Below are 24776 nucleotides of genomic sequence, written 5' to 3'. Positions count from 1 at the left end.
GGTCACTCATGAACATGGAGCTAGGCTGGCATTCAGAAAGCCCTGGCCATCCTCTACTTGCCACAGCGAGCACTAGGGTTACAACCATGGCTTTTCACATCAGTGCTGGGGATTTGAACTCAGGTCCTCATGCCTGCAGAGCAAACCCCCTTCTTTACTCTCTTCTCCTGACTTACTAAAAAACAGAACAAGGAATCATTAAATCTTGTCAATAGGCACGTGCATGTTAACTGGAGGCTATGAAGTGAGTGTACTCAACTGTACTGCTCAATACTCACAATTTAGGGGGGCTGGAGAGATGGCTCCGTGGTTAAGAGTACTGACTGTTCTTCCATAGGACCTGGGTTCAATTCCCAGCACCCACATGGCAGCTCACAACTGTCTTAAGATCCAGTTGCAGAGGATCTAACACCTCCACACCAATGCACATAAAATAAAGTTAAATAAACCATAAAAATATTTTAAAAAAATACTCACAATGTAGGTATAAGAATCAGAACCAAAGAGGAACCCAGAATCTTTCTAGACTCCACAATACAACAGGGAAACAGAAGTCAGCATTTTGACAGGTGGAGGCAGGAAGTTCAGGAAGTCATGGGTCATCCTCGGCAACACAGAAAGTTTGAGGCCAGCCTGGGCTACATGAAACCCTGTCTCAAAAAAGTAAATAAAAATGTAAAAGAAATTAGAATCCTGTCATGTGGTTCAACACTACTGAGAGAATAACAGATTTCTTGTCCTTAAAAAGTTTAATAAAGGGGCTGGAGAGATGGCTCAGAGGTTAAGAGCACTGGCTGCTCTTCCAGAGGTCCTGAATTCAATTCCCTGCAACCACATGGTGGCTCACAACCATCTGTACTGAGATCTGGCGCCCTCCTCTGGCGTGTGGGCATACATCGAGGCAGAATGTTGTATACATAATAAATAAATAAATCTTTAAAAAAAAGTTTAATAAAGACAACTCAAAACACCAAACCAAAACAGACTAGAAAGGCATTGTCTCTGTTCTGCAAATTAATCTCCCCAGAGGAGATCAGGGAGTCCAAATCAGAGCAAAGGAGATATTACAGCTTTATTGCAGACCCCTAAACCAGGAAATGCTGACAGAAGACCCGCAGCCAGCCCAGACTGCTCTGAGTACTGGATTTCTGTGGCTAACGGGGGAAGAGAAAATGAGGCCAAGTTCTTACATGAAGACCGGGTTTCAAATTCCCACCCATTGTTTTCACACAGCTGAATGACTTCTTGTGTCGAAGATTTGAGACCCAGGAAAGCTCTGTCTGCTGGCAGAGTTATTGCCATTTTTTTCCTAAGGCAAAGCTGAAATTTTCAACCTGAAAGTAAAATTTCCTTGCAAAGCCTCTAGCTATCACCAATCAAAGCAAGAGTGACAGTTACAGTAGTGACAAGTGGCATTTTCCTCTTTAGATGTAGACTCCAGTTTCAACCTGTAACTGAGTGCTTTGAAAGTGGAAAAGGAGAGGTGGCAACGGTTATGCTGCCTTTCTTGCAGGCTCCTCTAAGTGTCAATTTATGCGGGTGGCTCGGAAGAGTAAACATCTCTGTTCCTTCTTGGCACACTGGCTTTCTAAAGCTATTTTTAATAACCACATCACAGACAAGTGGGACTTATGCTTCGATGCTCATGAAGGAAACAGCCTGATGGCTGGACTTGTTAACTAAATCAAAGAGAAATGCAGGGTGGTTTTAGCTGGTGTGGGGAAAGGACACAAAAGCTTAAAACTATTGCTTAGTTAGGGTTTCTAATGCTGTGAAGAGACACCATGACCACGGCAACTCTTATAAAGGAAAACATTTAACTGGGGCTGACGTACAGTTCAGAGGTTTAGTCCATTATCATCATGGTGGAAAGTGTGGCCACATGCAGGCAGACACGGTGCTAAAAAGGTAGCTGAGAGTTCTACATTCAGCTAGGCAGACAGCAGGAAGAGCCAGACATTGGACCTGGTTTGAGCATCTGAAACCTCAAGGCCCATCCCCAGGGACAGGCTTCCTCTAAGGCCACACCCTACTCTAACAAGGCCATACCTCCTAATGGTGCCACTTCCTATGGGCCTATGTGGATCATTTTCATTCAAACTACCACAACTATGTATGGCTTATCTGAAACACAGTTTCATGTATTAAATGAAGGCAAAATAGCACAATCATGTTAATGCACTTTGTGTTTAGACAAAAAGAAAAATACTAACGTGAACAATATGGAAAATGTCTTTAAGAGCTTAAATATTAAGATAAATTATCCAGTAGTTCTACTTTCAGGTGCTGAAATGAACTGAACGAAGAGCCCTGAGCAGATGAAAAGAAGAACAAACTGTGGTGGTCCGCACACTGCAACACTGCTCAGTCATAAAGGAGATGACGTTCTGATACGTGGCATTAATACGAATGAACCCTGGACGTCTTATGGTTTCTATTGCTGTGACAAAACACTCTGCTGATAGTAATGTCAGTGGAGCAGCAGGTGGCAATTGATTGGCCTGCCAGATCCACAAGGCACTGATGGGTGAATCTCACTCAGAAAAGCAAGGCTCTGAGGGCTTCGATTCCAGAATGTCTCTTGCTATTGCTGTGTCTTTTCATGTTTGCCTCTGCCATTTTTCTCTGGTATCTGCAATGGTGTGAAGGGTGTGGCGGAATCCTCACTGACTTTAACATAGTACAATTATCTCGTGGAACTATCACAATGTACTGAGCATTTTTACCTGTGGATTATCATGAAGATAATTTCCTCATAAGCTGTACTGTTTAATTGAAGTAATGGTTTTATACAATAATAGTGTTAGTTTAAATAGAATTTTGATGATTAAGGGTTTTTTTTTTTTAACAAATACAGTAAGGGATTATGATAGAGGTTAGTTTAGTAAGAAAATTAATATAGACAAAGGTAGGATATAGTGTTGCCCCTGCCCCTGATAAAGCAGGGGCTGCAGAGGTTAAAAAATAAGAACAAGAAATGTCACATAGCTAGAACTTTTGAGTTTCTCTTGACGAGCCATTTGGACTGTGGCTTAGGTTAATGATTAAGGAAAACAACCAAGTCCCAGAAGCTAGGCTAGCTCAAGTTCTTTAGTCTTAATATTGAGAGATGTGTTCACAGGTTTTTGTATGCATCATAGCTAAAGCAAAGATTTAAATATGACTTACGGTTAAGTTGTTCTTTTTGTTAATGACTTTGAGGTAGAAAATCTTGAGGAACAATGTAAAGTTTAGAAAGGCACACTTTTAATAACTGAGTAAGGGACTCACTGAGGTCAGGGAACAAGAACAAAGCTGGCTATTGGCTGATGTACCTTTCTTGCTAGGATGGGCTGGTAATTAATTCCTTGTATCCATTTCTGCCCTCAGCTTCCGGATATAAAAACTGTTGATGAATGGGTATGCACCCTGAAGATTTAAAGTAGAGTTGACTGATTATTTTTCATAAAGTTTAGATTTATGATTCTTTTAAGATTTTTTTATAAGATTACCTTTTGAGAAAAATAATAAAAGGATTGGTCCTTTCTTTATAGCTGCAAAATGCAGCCTGCCAGTAAAAGAACTCGCTGAGAAAAGTACCTTGCTTGCTTACACTTTGTTAATCTATAACAAGTTGCTTGGGCATGAATGTATGTGGGTTCTTGGGGATAATTTATTTTTTACCTGTAATTCATAAAATGTTTAATCATGTAAGGGAAAAGGGAAACATGCAGGTTTTTACCTGTATTCACTGTAATCATTTATTTAAAAGGTAGAATGTAACCACATTTTAATTTTTATATTGCTTAAAAGATTTTTCTGGGGTATATAAGCTGTAAGAGAAAAAATAAAGAAGAGAGAAGGAAGTCACCAGGAAATAGTAAGAAGGAAGTCATCAGGAAGCAGTGAGAAGGAACTCACCAGGAAGTAGTGAGAAGGAAAACATCAGGAAAGAAGAACAGAACAGAAAAAGAATAGAGAAGAACAAGAAACAGAAAGAATAATAAAATGAAGATAAGCTTTGGTCCTCAGCAAAGGCCTCATGTGTGTTTGTCTTTCCAAGTAGCTTGCCTGCTCTACATTTCCTCTTCAGTTTTGTCTGACCTGCTGAAGGTTTACCACGTAGCAGCACCCTAGGTGTGTGTGTGTGTGTCCCCCTTTTTCATCAGTCCCAGAGAATTAAGTTTTATTCCCTCAGAAAAGTCAAGATGAGTAATTAGTTGGCCAATTCCATGGCTCCCCTTCAATTCCTGAAATGCTGAAGGCTGGTACTCACGGTAGCAATGACCAAAAAGCAAGTTGGGGAGGAAAGGGTTTATTTGGCTTACACTTCCACATTGCTGTTCATCACTGAAGGAAGTCAGGACAAGAACTCAAACAGGGCAGGATCCTGGAGGCAGGAGCTGATGCAGAGGCCATGGAGAGGAGTTACTCACTGGCTCGCTTCCTCTGGCTTGCTCGGCCCGCTTTCTACCAGAACCCAGGACCACCAGCTCTGGGATGGCACCACCCACCATGGGTTGGGTCCTCCTCACTACTCACTAAAAACACCTTAATGCTGGATCTCATGAGGCGTTTCCTCAACTGAGGCTCCTTCCTCTCTGATGACTCTAACTTAGGTCAGATATTGTTGGATTCATTTACATGGCATACCTAGAAAAGGGAAGTCCATGGGGAAAGATTATTAGAGGCCCGGGAGGCTATGGGAGCTTTTGCTTAATGATTAGAGTTTCTGATGGAGGTGAATGAAATACAGGGAGTAGCAGTGCTTGGATGGTGCTGCATACATTCTATGAATTTTCAACATTAACAATGTACTATATCAAATGATTTTGAATAGTATAAAAAGAGTTAGAACAGATTACTTACACTGTATATGAATTTAAAACTGTTTAAAATATAATGATATAGGACTAGCAAAAAAGCCTAGAAGGTAAAGTCTGGTAACCTGTGCTGGATTTCCCAAACCCACAGAAAGGTGGAAATAGAGAGCCAACTCCATCCCTTCTGACTTCTTTTTTTCTAAGATTGATTGCTTTATTATGTATATAACATTCTACTTCCATATATGCTCACACACCAGAAGAGGGCACCAGATCTCATTACAGATGGTTGTGAGCCACCATGTTGTTGCTGGGAATTGAATTCAGGACCTCTGGAAGAGCAGTCAGTGCTCTTAACCTCTGAGCCATCTCTCCAGCCCCTCCCAACCTTCTGACTTCTATATGAATACCATAGTCATACCCTGGACTTATAAACACACACACACACACACAATGGTACAAAATGGTTTTTAAATATACTGATATTTATGAAGAAGCAAAAGTTATGTCTTTGTTTAATTTTTGGATCAGAGTTGTGCTGTGCAGTCCAGAGAGCTTAAACTTGAGATTTTACTTCCTCAGCCTCCCAATTGCTGGGTCACAAGCATGTGCCACTCTCCACCTTGCCTGCCTCTATATGCCATATTTGCTAACCAAATTTGGCAAGAATTTTAAAGAGGATCATAAATATATTCCTTAACACTTAGCTCTATTCTGAGGTGAAATTAAGAAAAAAAACTATATTCAATGATTATATTTTTAAAAAGGTATTTTTTTAAATACCAGTTTTTCTGGGAGGTTGAAGCAGAAGGATCACAAGTTTGAGGTTCGCATGAACCACATAGAGAGATCTTGCCTCAAATTCAGACACACACACATACACACAATACACACACAAGTTTGAAGTCAGACTGGACCACACAGGGAGAGAGACTCTCTTTCTCTCTCTCTCATACACACACACACACACACACACATACACACACACACACATCTGAGGTCAGCCTGGACCACACAACCAGCAGCTGAAGCATAGCTGCCACTTCTTAACCAGAGTAGCCCAGCAGTGAGGGTGTTTAAGATACGTTCCTTCTCCTCCTCACCACTCTACAGCAGGCACTGTCTTCATGGCTCAGATGAAAACCTGGGGCAAAGGCCGGCTGTGATGACGCACAGTTTTAATCCTGGCACTAGGGAGGCAGAGACAGGCAGGTCTCTAAATTCAAGGCCAGCCTGGTCTACAGACAGCCAGAGATAGAGCGAAACCCAAGAGAGAGAGAGAGAGAGAGAGAAATATGAGAACCTGGGGCTGAAAGAAGCAGCATGTCCTATAGCAAAAATAACAAACTCAAGACTCAACCCTTTCGTGTGACCAGGCCACCATGCACTGCTGCACTGGCAACAATGCCCGATGACAGCAATCCCGTGAGGACTGAAACAAATGCTCACAGAGGAAAGAGGCGATGGCTATTCAGATTCCTCACGGGGTGTCTGAGAATGAGGGTTTTACAGGACAAAGGGCAGAGCTCCAGTGAGGCAGCACCACCAGGCCAAGTATGGGTGGCCTTACCTGTAAACCCAGCATGTGAGAAGTTGGGGCAGGAGGACTTAGACCAAGGCCGGCCTGGGCTACTTAAAGAGACCCAGTCTCAAAACACCAAAGAGGAAGACAACGTGCAATCAAGCTTCTGGTGCAGTGAGAGGATGTGTTGAGTAATCAGATTAATCCCAGCCACACTACAAGCCAATCAAGAACCCTTGCTTCGGCTATAGCTAAGTGTTCTAGAAGCAAGCAAAGCAGAATAGTCACATGGATTCAACTTGTCAGCTAAAGACAGGCACCCTCAGCCACTGCACCAGATGCAAGAAGTCCTGGTTTAGGGAACGGCAGCAAGGCTCAAGCAATATGAGGGACACTATGCTTACAGAAGGCTGACAGCCAGACTGTTCCATGAATCAGTGTTGTCTGCATTCCAGGGACATGTTCAGACCACGCAATTGTAGCTTGAAAACATTCTGAAAAGTATAATACCAAAAAAGAGACAGAGATATACATACATACAGACAGACAGACAGACAGACACAGACAGACAGACACAGACAGAGAGACAGACACACACACACACACACACACACACACAACCAGAAGGTAGAGGCAGGTGCTGTGGTTTTCACCTGTAGTCTCAGCTACTAGGGAGGCTGAGGCAGAGAAATGTTCAGCCATTCTTAGTTACTAATGGGAAATAATAGCTTAAACTTCAAAACACTCATCATTTTTAAGGTGGTATATTTAGGAGGAGAAAACAAATAGCGGTTGTTATTTATTTATTCATTTACTTATTTATTATGGACAGATTCTCAGTACATAGCCCACACTAGCATCAAACTCATGATCTCCTTACCTCGGACTCCCAAGTGCTGGGGTTGCAGATGTTCACTGGCATGCCCCACTGACATGATGTGTGCTCATGTGTGTACATATCCTTTAAACTATTGCCATTTACTTCCTTAATTACTTTTTATCAATCAATGGGCTTCATTTTTGTGGTGGTTTGAAAGAAAATGGCCCCCATAGGCCTACAGGGAATAGCACTATTAGGAGGTGTGGCCTTGTTGGAGAAAGTATGTCACTGAGGGTGGACTTTGAGGTTTCAGAGGCTCAAGTCAGGCCCAGGGTCACTCTCTTCCATCTGCCTGCTGACCCAGATACAGGCTCTCAGCTCCCTTTCCAGCACCATGTCTGCCTGCATGCTGACTTGTTTGCTGCCATGATGATTATGGACTAAAAGTCTGAGCTATAGGCCAGTCCCAATTAAATGTTTTTCTTTATAAGAGTTGCCACGGTCATGGTCTCTCTTCACAGCAACAGAAACCCTAATTAAGACAATTTTCTTCCTAAGAAAGGATGAAAGAATTTATAAAATAAAAGTGGTAGAAAGTAAAACATAAACACTTCTACCATTTCACTGTTGAGAACAAACTCAGCCACATACGGTAGAGCCTTAAACCCAACCTGGTTCAGTTTGGGAAACACTTGTTTCTGTTCTAATACTTGAATTAGATGAGGTGCTAATTTTTGTGATGAAAAGCAGTGAATATTTTCTCCCTGGAAAGTAACACACTTTTCTGATTTGGTTCATATGTCTTCATGATATCCCTATGGCAAGTGAAGTATTATTAACTGCCTTTTCTAGGGAAAACAGAAACAGAATGATTAGGAAACATGGCCCTGCACCAGTGAGGTGTGGCCTTGCCTGTCATTCTAGCATTTAGGAGGCAGAGGCAGGAGGATCAGGAGTTCAAGACTAATCTGGGCTACATAGTGAGTTCTAGCATAGCATAGTCCATAGTGTGAGATACTGTCTTTTAAAGGGGGTGGGGCTGGAGAAATGGATCGTAGTCAAGAACACTTGCTGCACTTCCAGAGGACCTGAGTTAAGCTCCCAGCACTCATGTCAGGGAGCTCACAACTGCTTGCAATTCCCAGAGCACACATTTACACAGAGATATACATATAAATAAAAATAAATCTTAAGAGAAACAAGCAAGCAAACCAACACACACACACACACACACACAGAGAGAGAGAGAGAGAGAGAGAGAGAGAGAGAGAGAGAGAGAGCCAGCCCTGGAAAATAACCAAGAACAGGTAAGAACCATATGTTTTCTGGGCCTGGCACTTTAGACTGGAGTCAGGATGAGGAGAACAGAAGTCTCTGCTGGCAAAGCACACAGCTCTGAGCCCAACCTGTTCCACTTTCTCATCTACAGCTTGAGTGAAGAGAGAGGGAACACATGGCACGTTTGATGGTGATAAAATGGGAAGGCTCTGAGATTACAAAGATCTTGATAGGTTGAAATGATCGGGTAAAACATAAGGTACGACTAAGGGTAGGACACATAAAGCCTGGTGCAGATTTTAAAGAATCTATTGCACAAATAGAGAAGAGAGTTTAAATGAGGCTCGTATGAAAAAGACCTGGGGCAGTGGTGCAGAGCGCTGGGCCACAGATGTGTTTGGTTTGGCCTTTGCAGTGTTTAGGAAAAACACCAAGCCAACATTTAAGAGCTAGAAGAGGCACAGAAAAACCCAGATTCCTGGCTTCTCTTGAAAAACTGATAGATCTGGCAACTGTGGGTCTACATTCAGACCTGACCACAAGTGGGCTACAATTGACATGTGGCTGTCCCGTTGAGACCTGGCACTCACTCTCCCAAAGGAGACAGACATTAATCACATACTCTGCTTAGGCTGCTTCCTTATCTTCAAGGAAGGCCTTCCTTGCAACCCTCGACATGAGTGCTGCAGGGGACTGACAAATCAATGAGGTCAACAAGGTGATGTGGCTGCCGGGAAGCCTATCAAAACACCAGGGAGCAGGAGAATACTATCTTCAGGGATGCCACTTAACTTCTGAGGAGCTGCCGCTCCCCTCTCCAGAGAATCTAGAAAAATCACTGACTTCCGTCCAGAAACATGCTTATCCATATAAAAATGTAGTTAATTTCAGGCCACTGACAGACCCGATGGTAACAGAAAGCAGTTGTCTGAATGAAACACCTCGATCTTCATCAGGCCAGGTGTGGCTGCCGGCTAGACTCCATCACTCTCACCTGAGAGACTAGCTGGTCTTCCCAGCCATCTGCCTGGAATTCTGCCACGACTGCACATGGCTTGAGGATCTCAGGAGGAGGCAGAGAATATAGGCTGGTGACAGTTAAAGTGGTGCTTCCATATATGTTGCTATGGGGAAGCCATCAGCTATGTAAGATGAAGACTTTCAAGTGTAGATGCTTTGGGTCACCCACACTCCTGCCAGTTACCCCTCATCCATGCACTGTACGTAAATTCAATAAACTTATCTGTTCCCCAGGGTGAACTCTGGTGAAACCGTACTTTAGTCATTGGGACCTTATGAGGAGGGGTAGATTGTGGCCTGTGCCTCCCCAGAGAAGGAATTCTGACAACAGGGAGATAGAGCCCTCCTCTGCATGTTCCCACAATGTCTACTCCTAGCAATCACACATTAAGGGGGATGCTGACAAACCCCATTCAGAGCAAAGAGCAGAACAGTGAACGCTCTGGAAATTACATCAGAGTTAAGGAAGTTCAGGATGGCTATGTTAGAAAAGGAACATGACAGTCATTTAAATGGCAGAAGCTGTAACAGAGACAAGGATTAGGTGTACCACGGTCCAGCTGGCAGACCTGAAACTGATGAGGACCACAGCAAATATACTTCCCTATTCAGTTCAGTCTGAGAGAGAAGTTTATTCCAATTAAAGCTGAACACATCTGGAATAGTGTGTCCTGTGGGCCGATGCAGTTGTGATCTCCCCATCTCACACATAGCCATACTTCTGCAGAATCAGAAACTGTCAGAGAAGCTATCTAAAGTATTTTCAATTGGGTGGAAGCTCACACCACAATTGTCTACAGCTTTTTCCACATGTGAATTTCAGTGAGCAGAGGCACTGGGGAGGGTGGTAATAATTCTCTTCCCTTCCTAAACCTCAGCCAGGCTCTGCTCAAAGAAATAGCCATGTTGTACCCAAGCTGCACAAAGAAACAATAGCACAGGGTGACCCGGCATTGGTGATTCTCAGTGAGCTTCCTGGGAACTGCTCAAGCTTTGGCCCCTCTTGATTTCAGTGCCAGCCTTTCCCTCCCCTAACCTGCTCTGAAAGTCACCTCTTCCTAGCTACCTTCCAGTTGTCTGCTTCCATTCTCAGAAAGCTGCATGAATTTCTGAGCACATCAGAGCATGAACTGGCTCATTTTATCCACACATTTCCAACATGTGAACATCGAATTAGGTTTTGGACTGATGAGCTCGACAAACGAAAATGGGGAGGACTAAGTGCCTTACAGGAACTTTGTAAGATCATTGTAGTTTGGTTAGAAGAGGTCACAGGCTAGATCACTACATGCTGGCCCACAGGAGAGGTGGTCAACAACCAAAGGCTCTCCAAAATGTTTAGTAAGCAGATTGCTAACCAAGCAGCTGGTATTCTAGAAACTAAAAAACGGCCTTATTGGATCTTCAATTTAAAAATCTGTCCAAATATTTTTAATTATTTATGTGCATATGCCTGTGTCTATGTGTAGGTTTGTATAGGGAGTGCAGTGTCCACAAAGGCTGGAGGCATCAGATTCCCCACAGTTGGAGTTATAGGTGGTTGTGAGCTGCCCAACTTGGGTTACTAGGAATCTCGGGTCCTCTGAAAGATCAACAAACACTCCTAACCATTGAATCATCACTCCAGCCCATGATTTATTTATTTATTATGTATTCATTTCCAAGACAAGGTTTCATTATGTAGTCCTGACTGGTCCAGAAACAGGCTGGTCTTGGATTCAGAGATCCTCCTACTTCTGTTTCCTGAATGCTGGGATTAAAGGGTGTGCTACCATGCCCTGCCCCAAACAATAAAAAAGAAGTGTTCTCAGGGTTGGGGAGATGACTCCATTGGTAAAGTTTCAGTGAAGGGACATGAGGTCCTGAGTTTGACCTCTAGCACCCCCAAATGTAGCTGTGACCCCAGTGCTGGGGAGGTGGGTATCTAGGGATTGCTGTCTAGCCAGCCTAGCTCAATCAATGAGCTCCAGGTTCAGTGAGAGGACCTTGCATCAAAAGCAAGACCACCACACAGTAGTGCACACACACCACACACATGCACAACACATACACCAACACAAAAGCACGTTCCTGCTAACCATGTCTTTTACAAGGCCTAACAGATGGCTCAGCGGCATGAAGGCCTAATGAGCTGAGATCAATACTGGAACCCACTACCCTCCTCCTCCACAATAAACCACTGAAACTGTCTTCTAAGAGCTCACAAAAGCCATGCCTGCAGGCATGAATCTGTAACCCTAGTACTTGAGAGGTGGAAGTATGAGAGTTTTAAGGCCAGAAAGTACTGCATGAGACCCAGTCTCAAAAAGCAAAACAAGCCGGGCGGTGGTGGTGCACGCCTTTAATTCCAGCACTCGGGAGGCAGAGGCAGGCGGATCTCTGTAAGTTCGAGACCAGCCTGGTCTACAAGAGCTAGCTCCAGGACAGGCTCTAAAGCTGCAGAGAAACCCTGTCTCAAAAAACCAAAAAAAAAAAAAAAAAAAAAAAAAAAACCCAAAGGAACAAACAAAAATCCCAAATAAAAAAGCAAACAAGCTCAAAGAAGCTCCCACGATGTGCAATAAGGCTGAATGCTTGCTTTACACAGGTTGACAAGCTGCTCAGGGGGATGCAGAGACTCCATCTAGGAAGGGAAGCTTCCCTTTGTTCCCACTGTTGCTCTCCTGAGTGTTCTCGGCCTCTGAAGAAACAAGTTCTGAAAGCAAACTGCTCATGTTCCACAGAGGAGGGGAGCATGGGGCCTCCTGGCCTATAAAACCCAATATTCTGGCACATCCATAACCCCCTAGTTTGGGCCGGTCAGCTGGAGACTCACTTCAGCAAGCCACCCGCCGGAGTCAAGCTGTCATCCCTAGGAGCTGACAAGGACAGAACCAAGCACACTCTGCTGAAGAAAGTCTCCACTTGAGCTGGCATTTCAATCTGCTGGAAGAGACAGATGGAGAGGATGACAGGAAAAGTGATTATTTCTTCTGGGCTTCCTCTCTGTCTGGATTCTAAGGAGACAACACAAAATTCCATCACAGACTGAAATGCGATCTAAACATTCTTGAAAACATGATCTTGCTCTCTGAAACACGAGCTGCCCGGCTGACAACCTGTGACCCGTTTCCAAGTGAAGGTGGGGAGAGGAATTCCTGAGGCCTACCCCTTCTGGGGCTTGCTCTCCATTGCTCCCCCATGCTGCTCTTTCATGGCCCACAAGTTAAAATGTAAGCAGCTAGGATGTGTACGGACATAGCATGACCCAACAAGAAGTCCCAATGAATCACCAGCTCTCTTTTCATGTTCTGGGGACCTTCAACACCCGGGACTCTCCCAAGTGTTTTAAGGTTTCTGCAAGCCCTTCTAAATGTAGGCTGAATCACAAAATAGAGCGGTGCTATTCCAAGTAGCAGTAAAATGGGCCTATTCACACACAAACCATGGGCTGGAGATGCAACTCGGTGACAGAACTATGCACAGTTGCCTAGCATTCAGGAAGCCTCCAGTCCTATCCTGAGCACTGAACACCCCTCACCAAATCAAACTTTATACCACCTCAAACATGACTAAAATGAAGCTTTTGAAGCCAAGGGCAAGAGCGTTTGTCTATTCGCAATGAATGATCTAAGACATACCAAATGTTCACTGCAGTTGCATGAAGGACTGCGTGGACTCAAGTGTAAGATGAAAAAGACGGTTCCTGCTTTCAAGGAGCCTACAAACGAGCCAAGGGGCCAAGAGCTATTCATTAGTAAGTCAAGGGAGACCATGGACTCAGGGGGCCAGGCACAGCGGAAGGCTGGGGGTGACAAGTGACAAGCGGAAGAACACACATCTGTTTCTCCTCTGCAGATGAAGAGAGGGTCAGATGAAGGTCAAGTCTCCGTGGGCCCAAAATTCTGAATCCTTTGGTGTTTTTCAGATGGGACAAATAAAATATTATGAAAAAATTAGCATTTGAGTTAGCCCTTAATGCGTAAAGTTTTGAAATTTAAAAACTGGAAGAAAGGGAGACAAAACAAAACAAAAAAGCCCACTTCAGGCCCTGGTAGTGAGAAGTGATTATTATCTGACAGGTCTGGATTCCCTGCTGAGAGGCAAATTTGAGAGGGATTGTCTATATCAGGCTAATAAACCAGTAAGACCCACCCTAAATTCTATGGGCTGGGGTGCTGGACTGAATAAAGAGTAGAAAGTGAACTCAGTAACAGCACTGACCTCTCTGCCTGACTGTGGATGCAGTGTGACTCAGCTCCTGCTGCCGTGGCTTCCCAGTCAGGAAGGACTGGATCCCCTCAGACTGGAGTCAGAATAATCCCTTCCTCCCTTAAATTTCTCCCTGTTGGGTGTTTCGCCATGGTGGTGATAATGAACACAGGGACAAATAACTACATAGGCATGGGTCAGAAAGCATGCGGCATGTGGCGGAGCAGGAAGTTTTCAGTGCTTAGAACAAAGGAAGAGACAGAATTGGAAACGTCGACAGCAGCCTCAAGCAGCAAGTAAGGGAACATGCCTGACTTCACTGGCATGTCAGAAGATAGCGTGTTCTGAGAGGCCAATGGAAGCTAATCAGCACAATGAGGGAACCTTCCTCCTCTCTATACTTCTAAGGTCCTGTTTACATGGGACCTGATAGACGAGAACAAAGTAGTGAGCACTAAGACCCTGGGAGAGCCCAGGAAACAGGATGTCTTAAGGAGTTAACACAGCAACAGACAGTGGTGATGAGAAAGGGACGAAGACTGGTGCTGACGGATAACAGAAGGGTGTGTCAAGAGGGAAAAGAATGACAGCCATAAAATGCAGGAAAGCAGAGGTGATAAAACTAACAACAGGGCTGGGGCAATGGCTCCACAGGTGAGGTACTTGGTTCTCAGGCATGAGGACCTGTGTTCAGTCTCCAGCACCCTCGGAAAAGCCAGGTGCGGCAATGCACACTTGCTGCCCCCGCACTGGGTGTGCAGAGACAGACGGATCCCTGCAGGCTTGCTGGCCAATTTAGTCAATTGGTGAGCTCAAGGTTCCGTGAGCTGCTCTGCCACATAAGGGGGCTGGAAGATGGCTCAGCGGTAGGAGCACTTTTTGCTCTTGAAGAGGACCCAAGTGAAGGGCCTCTAGCCAGCCTGGAGCTGGCAAACATGGCTGACAGGTCTTGCCCTTCTCTCCATTCCCTCTGCCTGTTTTAGACAGTTAGGATACATTCCTGAAGCTAGTCACCAAAGTCTGTTCCCTTCTTTGGCCACTTCTTTCTTCTGAGGCTAACTACCAAGGTCCAGCAATCAAGGTATTGAAGTCCAGCAATCAAAAGCCCCCTTCAACTCATCTAATTAACATGCCCAATCAAAATTAAACACCTCATCCTGACATGGGGCTTCCCATTTTACCTTTATAAACCACCATTTGCCTATGGGCTACGTCTGTCTCCTCTCTATCCAGACAGTTCTTTGTCTTTTGGGACAAATACCCCTGCCCTGTCTCTCTTGTTTCCTTCCCCTTCTCCCCTGTCCTCTATCTCCTGTTCTTGTCTCTTGTTTCCTGCCCTCTGTCCCTCTGGGACAAATAAATCTTAGTGCTGAGAACTTGGTTGTGGGGGTCCGGAGCTGATACTTTTCCTTTCACTGAGTCCAGTTTCCAGCACCCATCTGGTGGCTTACAACCATCTGTAGCTCCATCCAAGGGGTGTGACACCCTCTTCTGACCGACAGACACATGTGCACCAGGTACATACGTGATGCACATATGTGAGGCAAAACATTCATGCACATAACTTTAAATAAATAAAAAGCAACAACAACAACAACAACAACAAAACCAACTGAAAAATGTAAGAATCAAGACACCTTTGAGCCCTTAGCATTAGGAATGGGGATGTTGCCGTGGACACCTTTGAGCCCTTAGCAGCAGGAACAGGGGTGTTGCCGCTAAGGAAAGGTGTACCCAGAATTGGATCCTGTCTTACACTCTAACCCTGAGCAGCCTAAGAGCTGTTTTCAGAAGTTGTACTACATTATACTGTACTATAAACTGTCGCAGAGCTGGTCATGGCAGGCTGCAGTTGTAATCCCAGAACTCAGCAGGCCAAAGTGGGAGGACTGGGAGTTTGAGGCCAGCCTCGGTGATGCAGTTAACACTGTCTCAAAAACACCAAAGGCTGCGCCGTGGCTCAGTGATCTAGTGTGCAAAGGCCCTGGGTTTGATCCCCAGCACTGCAAAAAGCTGAGGAGGACAAACGAGAGGAGTGGACATTCAAGAGTGCACGGCTGACACCACAGAGGAAAGGCGCGCTCAGCACTGCTGTCCTGACGGCCGACGCCTAAACAGAATCCAGATAACATCTGCCTTCGGTAGGGAAGAGTACCTCCTCTCCACAGGCTTCTTCCCCCTTCACCCCCTCACAACGGTCCTCTGTAGTGAGGAGGAAGGAACTACACCACAATGAAATGAACGCAGCCCTGCTGGATGGTGGGACAGCTGTGAGGAACCATGGCTGCCTCAAATCAACATCTGCAGCAACCAAACTGACAGACAAAAGTAGGGGCTAGAGGTAGGCCCGGGACACAGGGCATGTCATGTCTGTGAGGGTGAAAAACTAGGACCCTTCAGTTTGTCCATCATAGCCTGCAGGCTGCTGTTCCTGAGTGAGCTGTGTATTAATACATAGTCTGGTCTGGAGGACACTGGGTGAGAGATCATGGCTGGCCTGGAGATACTGCCCTTGTCATGTTGAGGCAGGTCATTCATGCTTCCTGCTGTATATGGACAGACTAATAAAGTGCAAACAAACTGATCAACATTTTGGTCACGTGGGGTTTTAGTCTCTATGAAATTACAGGATGGTAACTAATGCAGAGGGATGCGTCACTTACTTGCCTTCCGTCCTGCCCCACATTTGTCTGACCTCTTACGACAGTCCGGATATTATCATCCAGTCTCCTAGAAAAAAAGGTAGGATACAAGTCATTCAAACAAACTCAACTCTGGGTAAACCAAAAGAAACAGAAAATCAGTAATTCATTCATCAACTTTCGCTGATTGCACCTATTTAATGCAGGAAACCACACGAGCACAAGCAATAGAAGAATGAGGCCTTGGACCATGGGGCAACACGAATAGAAGTCACCACCAGTGCAGATTTAGGGTTACCTTTGCTTACAAACTGGTGAGTGAGCTCATATTCAGAAGCTGGCTGAAAGGACCAATAAAACTGTAAATGGTTTTCACAGAGTAAATCAGCAATGACAAAGTTACAGATGTTTTAGAGAAATAAGCCAGCAAATTCAAATTAGCAACCACAAAATCCCTGCTTTGGTGACCTTAAAGCAGTCAGAGCTGGTGTGATTCATGCAATCAGTGCTTGCTCTTCATGCCCTGATGGTGCAGTCTGTCAGAGGCAGATCTACGGCTTCCGGGATGTCTTTTCCCAAGGGCTCAGCAAGGGCTTCTGCCTGGCGCCTCCACCAGAGGAATTTCTATCAGCCGGCTTCATTTTGCACTTGAAGAATCTATTTAAGGTATGGTAGCAGGAATGCAGGAAATAGCTAGCTGACAGGGCTCTCTGGATTGCCAGGATGTTTCTACTTTCTATATAAACTCTGGTAACTTTGAGGTCTCTTCTAGAGCCATTATAGCTGAAGCCAACAAAAAAGGACTTTTTTTAAAAAATTTACTTATTTTATTATTTTATGTGTGTGTGAATGTTTTGCCTGCATGTGTGTATGTGCACCATGTGCATGCCTAGTGCATTTAGAGGTCAGAAGGTGTCAGATCCCTGGGACTGGAATTACAGATGGTTGTGAGTAACAACGTGGATACTGGTAACCAAACCCAGGTCCTGAGCCTTCTCTCTAGCTTACCCTTGTGTTTCCTAAGGCACCACTAGAACACATTTATAGGTCAGTTTCCTATACTGAAAGACCTAAAGAATGTTAGGGAAACAAACTTATCTTCCAGACTCAAAATGAATGTTTTCCATTTTCAAAATGAGTTTTCTCACCAAAAATCAAACAAAAATCAAATGGACGTGGTGGTGCACACCTTAATCCCAGCATGCAGGAGGCAGAAGCAGGCAGAAGCAGACAGAGCTCTGAACTGGTCTACAGAGTGAGTTCCAGTACAGCCAGGGACTTCATAGAAAGACCCTGTCTCAATTAAAAAAAAATCTCCAAAATATATTTGAAGCATACTTATATAATGAAAATACAAATTCCTAAACCTAGACCTGGATAAGCCAGAACAGGCCACTGGACAGGAAGAACCTGATGATAACATGGACAGTCAGGCCCTGGGTTACCAAAGTCTTTAATTCTGGACCACATTCAAGTCAACCTGCAAATCCAGTATCATTGTCCGGGTAACTAACAGGTATAACCCCATCTCCAATTCTGAGTCATAGCACTACAAAAGGTAAGCAAGAACAAAACTATTAAAGATTGTAGAAAAGTTCTTGCCTCCTTTGAAAGTTAACTTTTTCTCCTTATCCTCCTCTTCTTCCTTTTCTTTCTTTCTTTTTCTCCTTTTTTTTTTTTAATAAGGTCTCATGTATCCCAGGCAGGTCTCAAACCTTGAACTTCTGACTGTCTCGCCCACAGGCTAAGACTAGAGGTGTGTGCACCCACTCCTGGTTTATGGGTTTGTGGCATGCTTAGGACTAAATCCAGGGCTTCGTGGATCCCGGGTTAGCACTCTACTGAATTACATCGCCAGCCCTGATGAACTGATTTGTTTCGTTTTGTTTTAGAACAGGGTCCCACTGTATGGTCCTGGCTGGCTGGCAACTCACTATATAAAACAGGGTGACTTGGATCTCAAAGATCCCCTTGCGTTTACTCCCAAATGCTGGGGTGAAAGGTGTGCACCACCACAGCCTGTCGGATGACCACTTTTTTAACAGTCTGTTCCAGTTTCGTTCATTGTGTGTGGGATGTTAAACCCTGGCCAAAGAACTGAGCTCCTTACCATAGAGTTTGCAGGAAAACCCACAAGAAAGAATTATTTTTAAATTTGAGATTTTAGTGCTTTCATCAAAATAAATGTGATTCAGATATGAATAAATTAACATGCTTTTCATTAATTAACAATCATATGACGTTACTTACCTTATTTTCAGTCTAATTTTGTTCACGACATCATCTATGTTTGCCAGAGACTACAATGAAGGAAAAGAGTGCTGGCTGTTAGTCCATTTCCTGGAGGTCTCTTTCACAGGAAGATGATACTACCTCAGAGTTTAATCTTGATCCCACACTTAATTCTTTAAAAAGTCATCCTATTTTAAAAACTGACTTTGGTTTTGTTATATGTGCACATATGTGTGTATGTGTGTGTACATGTCTGCACAGCCTGTGAGCACACAGATGTGCAGTCTTCCTCAGCCACTCTCCACCTTCCATGTTGAGGCAAGGTCTCACACTGAACCCAGAGCTCAGCAGTTCATCTAGTCTTCCCTGCTAGCTTGCTCTGGAGACTCTGTCTCCACCTCCTGAGTGCTGAGATTACCACCATGCTCAGTGCCTACATGGGTGCTAACGATCCAAACTTGGACCCCACACTTTTTCCCTCGGCAGTGAGCAGCCACCTTCCCAGCGCAATTCTTTTAAAGCTAAGCAATAGTTGACAATACACCCGTCCTCATTAGTCAACTTCCATGTATATGGCTGCTTGTGTACTGCAGTGGAGGAACTGGGGAGTTGTGACAGGTACTGCAAACCTATAAAGCCTAAGAGATTGTCTAGACCTCTATGGAGAGTTTACTAACACAGAAGGCTGTGGGCTGGGTGTGGTGTGCACTCTTAGTTCCAGCATCAGGAGGAGCCAGGTGGGGCAAGGCTGGCCAGCACTACAAAGACTCTGTTTCAAAAAAAGGAAAAAAAAGACAGACAAAATCATAAAATAAACTACAGCAAAGAAATGGGATGGATGAAGATAGTTGGATGACAATGTCTAATTCTTTTTTTTAAATTAATTTATTTAGTATGTATATAGTGTTCTGCCTGCATGTATATGTGAATGCCAGAAGAGGGCACCAGATCTCATTACAGGTGGTGGTGAGCCATCATGTGGTTGCTGGGAATTGAACTCAGGACCTCTGGAAGAACAGTCAGTGCTCTTAACCGCCGAGCCATCTCACCAGCCTCAACAATGTCTAATTCTTACTCACACACCACTGCTGGGGAGAGCCAGGAACAAGGGTATGGACTGCACAACCCCATTCATGTGGTTCTAGAACACGTGAAATTATTTCTCACCTTAGAAGTCAGAAAAACAGCGCTCTGAAGAAGCCAGTGGCTGTAGAAAGCCAAGAGGCCCTCCGAGGACACCATGTCAGTCCTCGAGGTCCTGCTTGAGTGATGGCGTCCTTCACTCGGGAAAATGCATCAAGCTTCTCACTTAATATTTGTTTGCTAAGGCTAAGCATAATGGTACATACCTGTAATCCCAGGACTCAGGAGTTTGAGGCAGGAGGATCACAAGTTTGAGGCCAGTGTACTCAATAAGATCCTTTCTCAAAGGAAAAAAAAGAAAAATACAGTCTGGCATGGTGGCACACACCTTTAATACCAGCACTCAAAGCAGAGCTAGGTGAGTCTGTGAACTCGAAGACAGCCTGGTCTACAGAGTGAGTTCCAGGACAAACAGAGTAGCAAGAGAAACCCTGTCTCAAACAAACAAACAAATGACATACCTCTCTATAATATGTTACCCTTCACTAAAAAAATAAGTTATTTTTATGGATGTATATGCGTTAGGAAAATGTCTGGAAAACTATATACTGTAACATGCCAGTGGATGGAATCTAGAAAATCTGAATTAGTAGCTTAAGGGAAGGAATAATTGCAATGTTTCTTCTTTTTGCCTCTGAGTATTTGCCTACATTCTAATTCAGTTATAATGACTGTCACAGAATAGTAAAACAAACGGACCTAGAGAAGAAAATGTGGTGAAATGGTGCCCCCTGGTGGAAGATGGAAAGGACAGCAATTTTCTAATTCCCCTCTCTTCTCCCCAACAGAAACGTTCTCAGGAGGAACTATGCTTATAAATTGCTTCTGGCTCTAGGCTGACAGGAGGAAGCCAGAAGCCTTCCAGGAACAGACCTGAGGCGCCACAGTAGTACATCCACATCTCTCCTTTTAAGCCAAGGTTTACTCTCAACTTTCAGAAATCCAAGAGCAGAGAGAGAAGGTGAAATTCAAAAAAGAAAAGCTGCTTTAAATGGGCAATCCAAGGCAATGGGGGTGAGTTTAGTCCTATTGTTAGGTTCATCCCTTCAAACTGGGATGTTTGTGACTGGGTGTGATTTAAATCACCATCACTGTAGGAACAGCCAGTGAGTTGCCCAGGACCTCGTGCCTGTCCCACCTCTGCCACTGCCAACTTGCTAAAGGGCAGCTCTTCAACCTCCCTGAGTTTCTAAAAAGAAAAAAATGGGTGTAATAGTTCCTGGCCTACTAACTCTGCTGGAACCCACTCTTAAAACAACAACAATGACTGTCTCTTGAGTGCTGGGATTAGGTGTACATATATTTTTAAAACATTTTTATATTTTAATATAATAAATACTATATTTAAAAAATATATATTCTTAAGTATATATTCTTTCTATTATGTTTTTAAAATGCTATTGTACATCTGCATAATTATTTTGGGTGATTCTTAGAAAACAATGCTGTAGTTTAACCAAGACCTTCTTGTCTAAGGACTATCACATTCAAGAAATGTGTATAGAGTCTTTAAAATATTTTGTAGGGTGGGGGAACTGGAGAGATAGCTCATCAGTTAAGTGCACTTGCTGTTCTTCCAGAAGACCTGAATTCAGTTCTCAGCACCATGTCAGGCACCTCATAATTGTCTGTAAATCCGGCTAAATTTAAATTAGTTAAATTTAATTGTAAATGCGCACAAGTACCATGGCTTAAGCGTAAAGGTCAAAGGACAGTTTGTGAGTCTGTTCCCTTCTGTTATGTGGGTCCTCAGAGTTGGTGGCAGGTGCCTTTACCTGCTGAGCCTTCTCACCAGTCCATGAATTTATGTTAGTACTAAGGGGTTGGAGAAATGGATTGTGATTAAGAGCACTGGCTACTCTTGCAGAGGACCCAGATTTGGTTGCCAGCATCCACACTGGTGGCTCCCTGCATCTGTAGCTCTAGTTCCAGGGGATCCCACACCCTCTTCAACACTGTTTTCTGGGCTCTGACACATGTGGTGTACTTACATGCAGGCATAACATTTATACACATAAAATAAAAATGTTTTTAATTAGTATTCGAGAAATCTGAATGATGGCAGTTAGGAATTTGTCATCACACCTTTTTAAATCAGGGACACTACCAAAATTAATATGGTTTGTATCCTCATGTATAATTATGTATATAGTGTATATAATTATACATTATAAAATTGTTTTAATTACAAATATAAAATATTTATAAGGTATTTAAAATTGTTAAAACATATACATAACCAAAAATCTAGACGGTAAGAGCGTGCAGTGAATGCAGGCTTCCGCTTGCCCTGTGCCGCCCGACTGCAGCTTCTCCACTTTCTCAGTCTGAGTAAGGAGCACATCCACCCAAGGGTAGACTGCACCGCGCCTTTTCACTCAGCCACGTGCTGGGAGGACACTCCACACCAGTGATACTGACTGTACCACAGTGCCATTTCTTGAATTTGATAGTCCTGAGACAGGAAGGTCTTGGTTAAACCATAACACTGTTTTCTAAGAGTCACCCAAAATAATTATGCAGATGTACAACTGCATTTTAAAAATCAGAGAGGGCAGGTGAGATGGTTCAGCAGATAAAAGAACTTGCTGTGCAAGCCTGCAAAGTTTGATTCCTGGCCTCCAGTGGATGGGGAGAATTAACTCCAAAAGCTGTCCTCTGACCTCCAGGAGCACACTGTGCAGCAAATAAACCTGCACACACACATGCATACGAGAATAAACAAAACAGCAAAGACCTGTAGACAAGTCCCGTTGATAGGAAAAAGATTAGGTCATAAAGACATATTTATCTGATGGCCCTTCTGCCATCCCTAGAAACACTGGACAGGCAGGTTAGAAGGCAACATGGACCTGGCAGTCCACGGTTATCAAAAGAACAGAAAAGAGAAGTCAGGGCATAGCTCAGTGGTAGAGCACTTGCCTAGCATGCATGAAGCCCTAGACTCAATCCCTAATTCTCCCGCCCCCTTTCTCTGTCACTCACTCAAAAAGATCGTACACTTCATTAGCTGATAGACTTGCAGTCTTCCTATGGACAGGAGCGAGGGAGAAGAGAGAGTGCTAACCTTTAGTATGGTCACTTCACAGAAATTCTTTTCCTTAACCCCCTGAGCTGTATGAGGCACACAGTCATCCTCCTCCTGGTTGGTTAATAAAATTCAGGAAGTCGATTCTGACAGGACAGATCTTTGTCTAAGGTTGTGGAGATCTGTCTGATTCTAGTCACTGTTCATACATATCTACATCGATATCTAGATATCAATAGATCAGATAGACAGACAGACAGACAGATCCATCCTTGGGCTTGTTTTAGGTGCTGGTGCCTGGTGCACACTGAGCTACACCCCCAGGCTATGCTACCTAGCTGCAATGGTTGACCTTCCCTTCCACCTGTGTCTGAGGGAGCTGACAAGCCCCAAGTTCAGCGCAGCCTTCAATGACGTGGGAGTCTTTCCTGGAGCTGGAGGAAAGGCCCGAGGGAATGCAGCGACTGCACACGTCACAGGAAGATGTACATCTTCTCTGATGACTCATCTGGTTTGATGGTAATGGAGTTGTGCTGTTAAATGTATCCCTTACTGAAATGCATTTCCTTCACTCTGATAATCCTGGAAAATGGCTGTCTCCTCAGGAAGGTGCACTGCTGTGTGTATTCCGTCCTGCTCTTCTTTCTAGGAGAACTGATGCTTTAGGAAACGAATCCGGGGAACTTGTCATCTGGGGTTTGTTTGCTCTTTCTTTTTCCTTTTCTCTTTCTTCTTGATAACAAAGACTCAGAGCATCTTGAGATCAGTAAAACTTCTTTTTTTGTAATTATTTTTTAGACATGACTTTGCCATTAGACAAGGCTGTTAGCCTTAAATTCATGACCCTCCTACAGTAGGGTTCCAGGTGTGTAGCAGAGTTAAAATGTCAAAAAAAGTTTGTTTACTTGGCTTCTTTATTTAATGTGAGTGTCTGCACACATGTATGTAGACCAGGTGTATGGTGCCCGACAAGGCTGTAAAAGGAGACTGGGATGTATGGACTCGGCCTTTCAGATGCTTGTGTGGGTGTGGGGAACTGAACCTGGGTCCTCTACAAGAGTAGTGCTCTTAAAGAGTTGAGCCAATCTCCAACATTTATTTGGTTTATTTTGAGTGTCTCAGGTAGGCCACGATGATTTTATACTCTCTAAGTATCCACAATGGCCTTGAACTCCTGATCCTCTTGCCTCTAAGTGCTGGGATTACAAATGATACCATGCCCAGCTAAGTTCTTTTTCTGCCCCCAAGTTTCTTGATTATACATATTCTTTTCTTTTGCCCCTTTTCTTTTTTCCAGCATTAGAACTTGAACCTTGGGGCTGGAGAGATGGCTAGTGGTTAAGAGCACTCACTGTTCGTCCAGAGGTCCTGAGTTGAATTCCCAGCAGCCACATAGCAGTTCACAACCATCTATAATGGGGTCTGATACTCTCTTCTGGCATAAAGGCAGACATGCAGACAGAGCACTCACACATAAAATTCATAAATAAAAATTTTAAAAGATCTTTAAGCTTTAGCCTCACAAACACTAGACAAATGCTCTACCACTGGGCTACATCTCCAGCTTTTTTCCTCTTGAGATAGGAGTTTTGCTAGGTTGCCCAGGCTGGTCTTGCACTACCAGAATCAATCAATCCTCAAGTGCTTTATAATCAATCCTCAAAGATTATACTGCTTTCATAAGTTTTAAAGCATCTCTTCTCAAATCTCCAATAACATGACAAATAATTTTTTTAATTCACCTCTAGGAAGCTAAAAATGCTTTCCAGATCATTGTTAGTAGATCTGGCTCTTCTCGGTCACCATGTACAGAACTCTGTTAAGTACAGAAACCTGAGATTTCCCAGACTTGAAGAGGAGACATCTGAGGACTGATGGCCCCCACTCCAGCCGCAGCATCCACAGCATGCAGACCACTCAAGAGAAATACAGCCTAATCACTCATTTACAGAAATAATCTAAATGTAAAATTATTTTTTGTAGGTCCACGATATATACAGATGGGTTTTGCCCAAGAGTTAAAAGAACTGGTAAGTTAGGCCACTCCATCCTACTGCTTTCTCATGAAGATCCGTGGGGATCTGGGCTGGTAGACGGC

General features: G+C 43.9%; 1 protein-coding gene across 1 annotated transcript in view; it reads right to left on the bottom strand.

Annotated features, from left to right (window-relative positions):
- Positions 1 to 24776, bottom strand: part of Vps53 (VPS53 subunit of GARP complex) — a 136047-nt gene that overhangs the window by 100941 nt on the left and 10330 nt on the right. Inside the window, exons 3-4 of the mRNA XM_038327391.2 lie at positions 18526 to 18575; positions 16297 to 16363 (exon numbers count right to left, since the gene is read on the bottom strand). Of these exons, the coding sequence (XP_038183319.1) occupies positions 16297 to 16363; positions 18526 to 18575 (117 nt within the window). The remainder of the gene's footprint in view (positions 1 to 16296; positions 16364 to 18525; positions 18576 to 24776) is intronic.

Source organism: Arvicola amphibius, chromosome 4 (assembly GCF_903992535.2).
Source record: "Arvicola amphibius chromosome 4, mArvAmp1.2, whole genome shotgun sequence".
Taxonomy (NCBI): Eukaryota; Metazoa; Chordata; class Mammalia; order Rodentia; family Cricetidae; genus Arvicola; species Arvicola amphibius.
The sequence above is the reverse complement of the archived record's forward strand: the minus strand, read 5'-3'. Positions and strand labels throughout refer to the sequence as shown.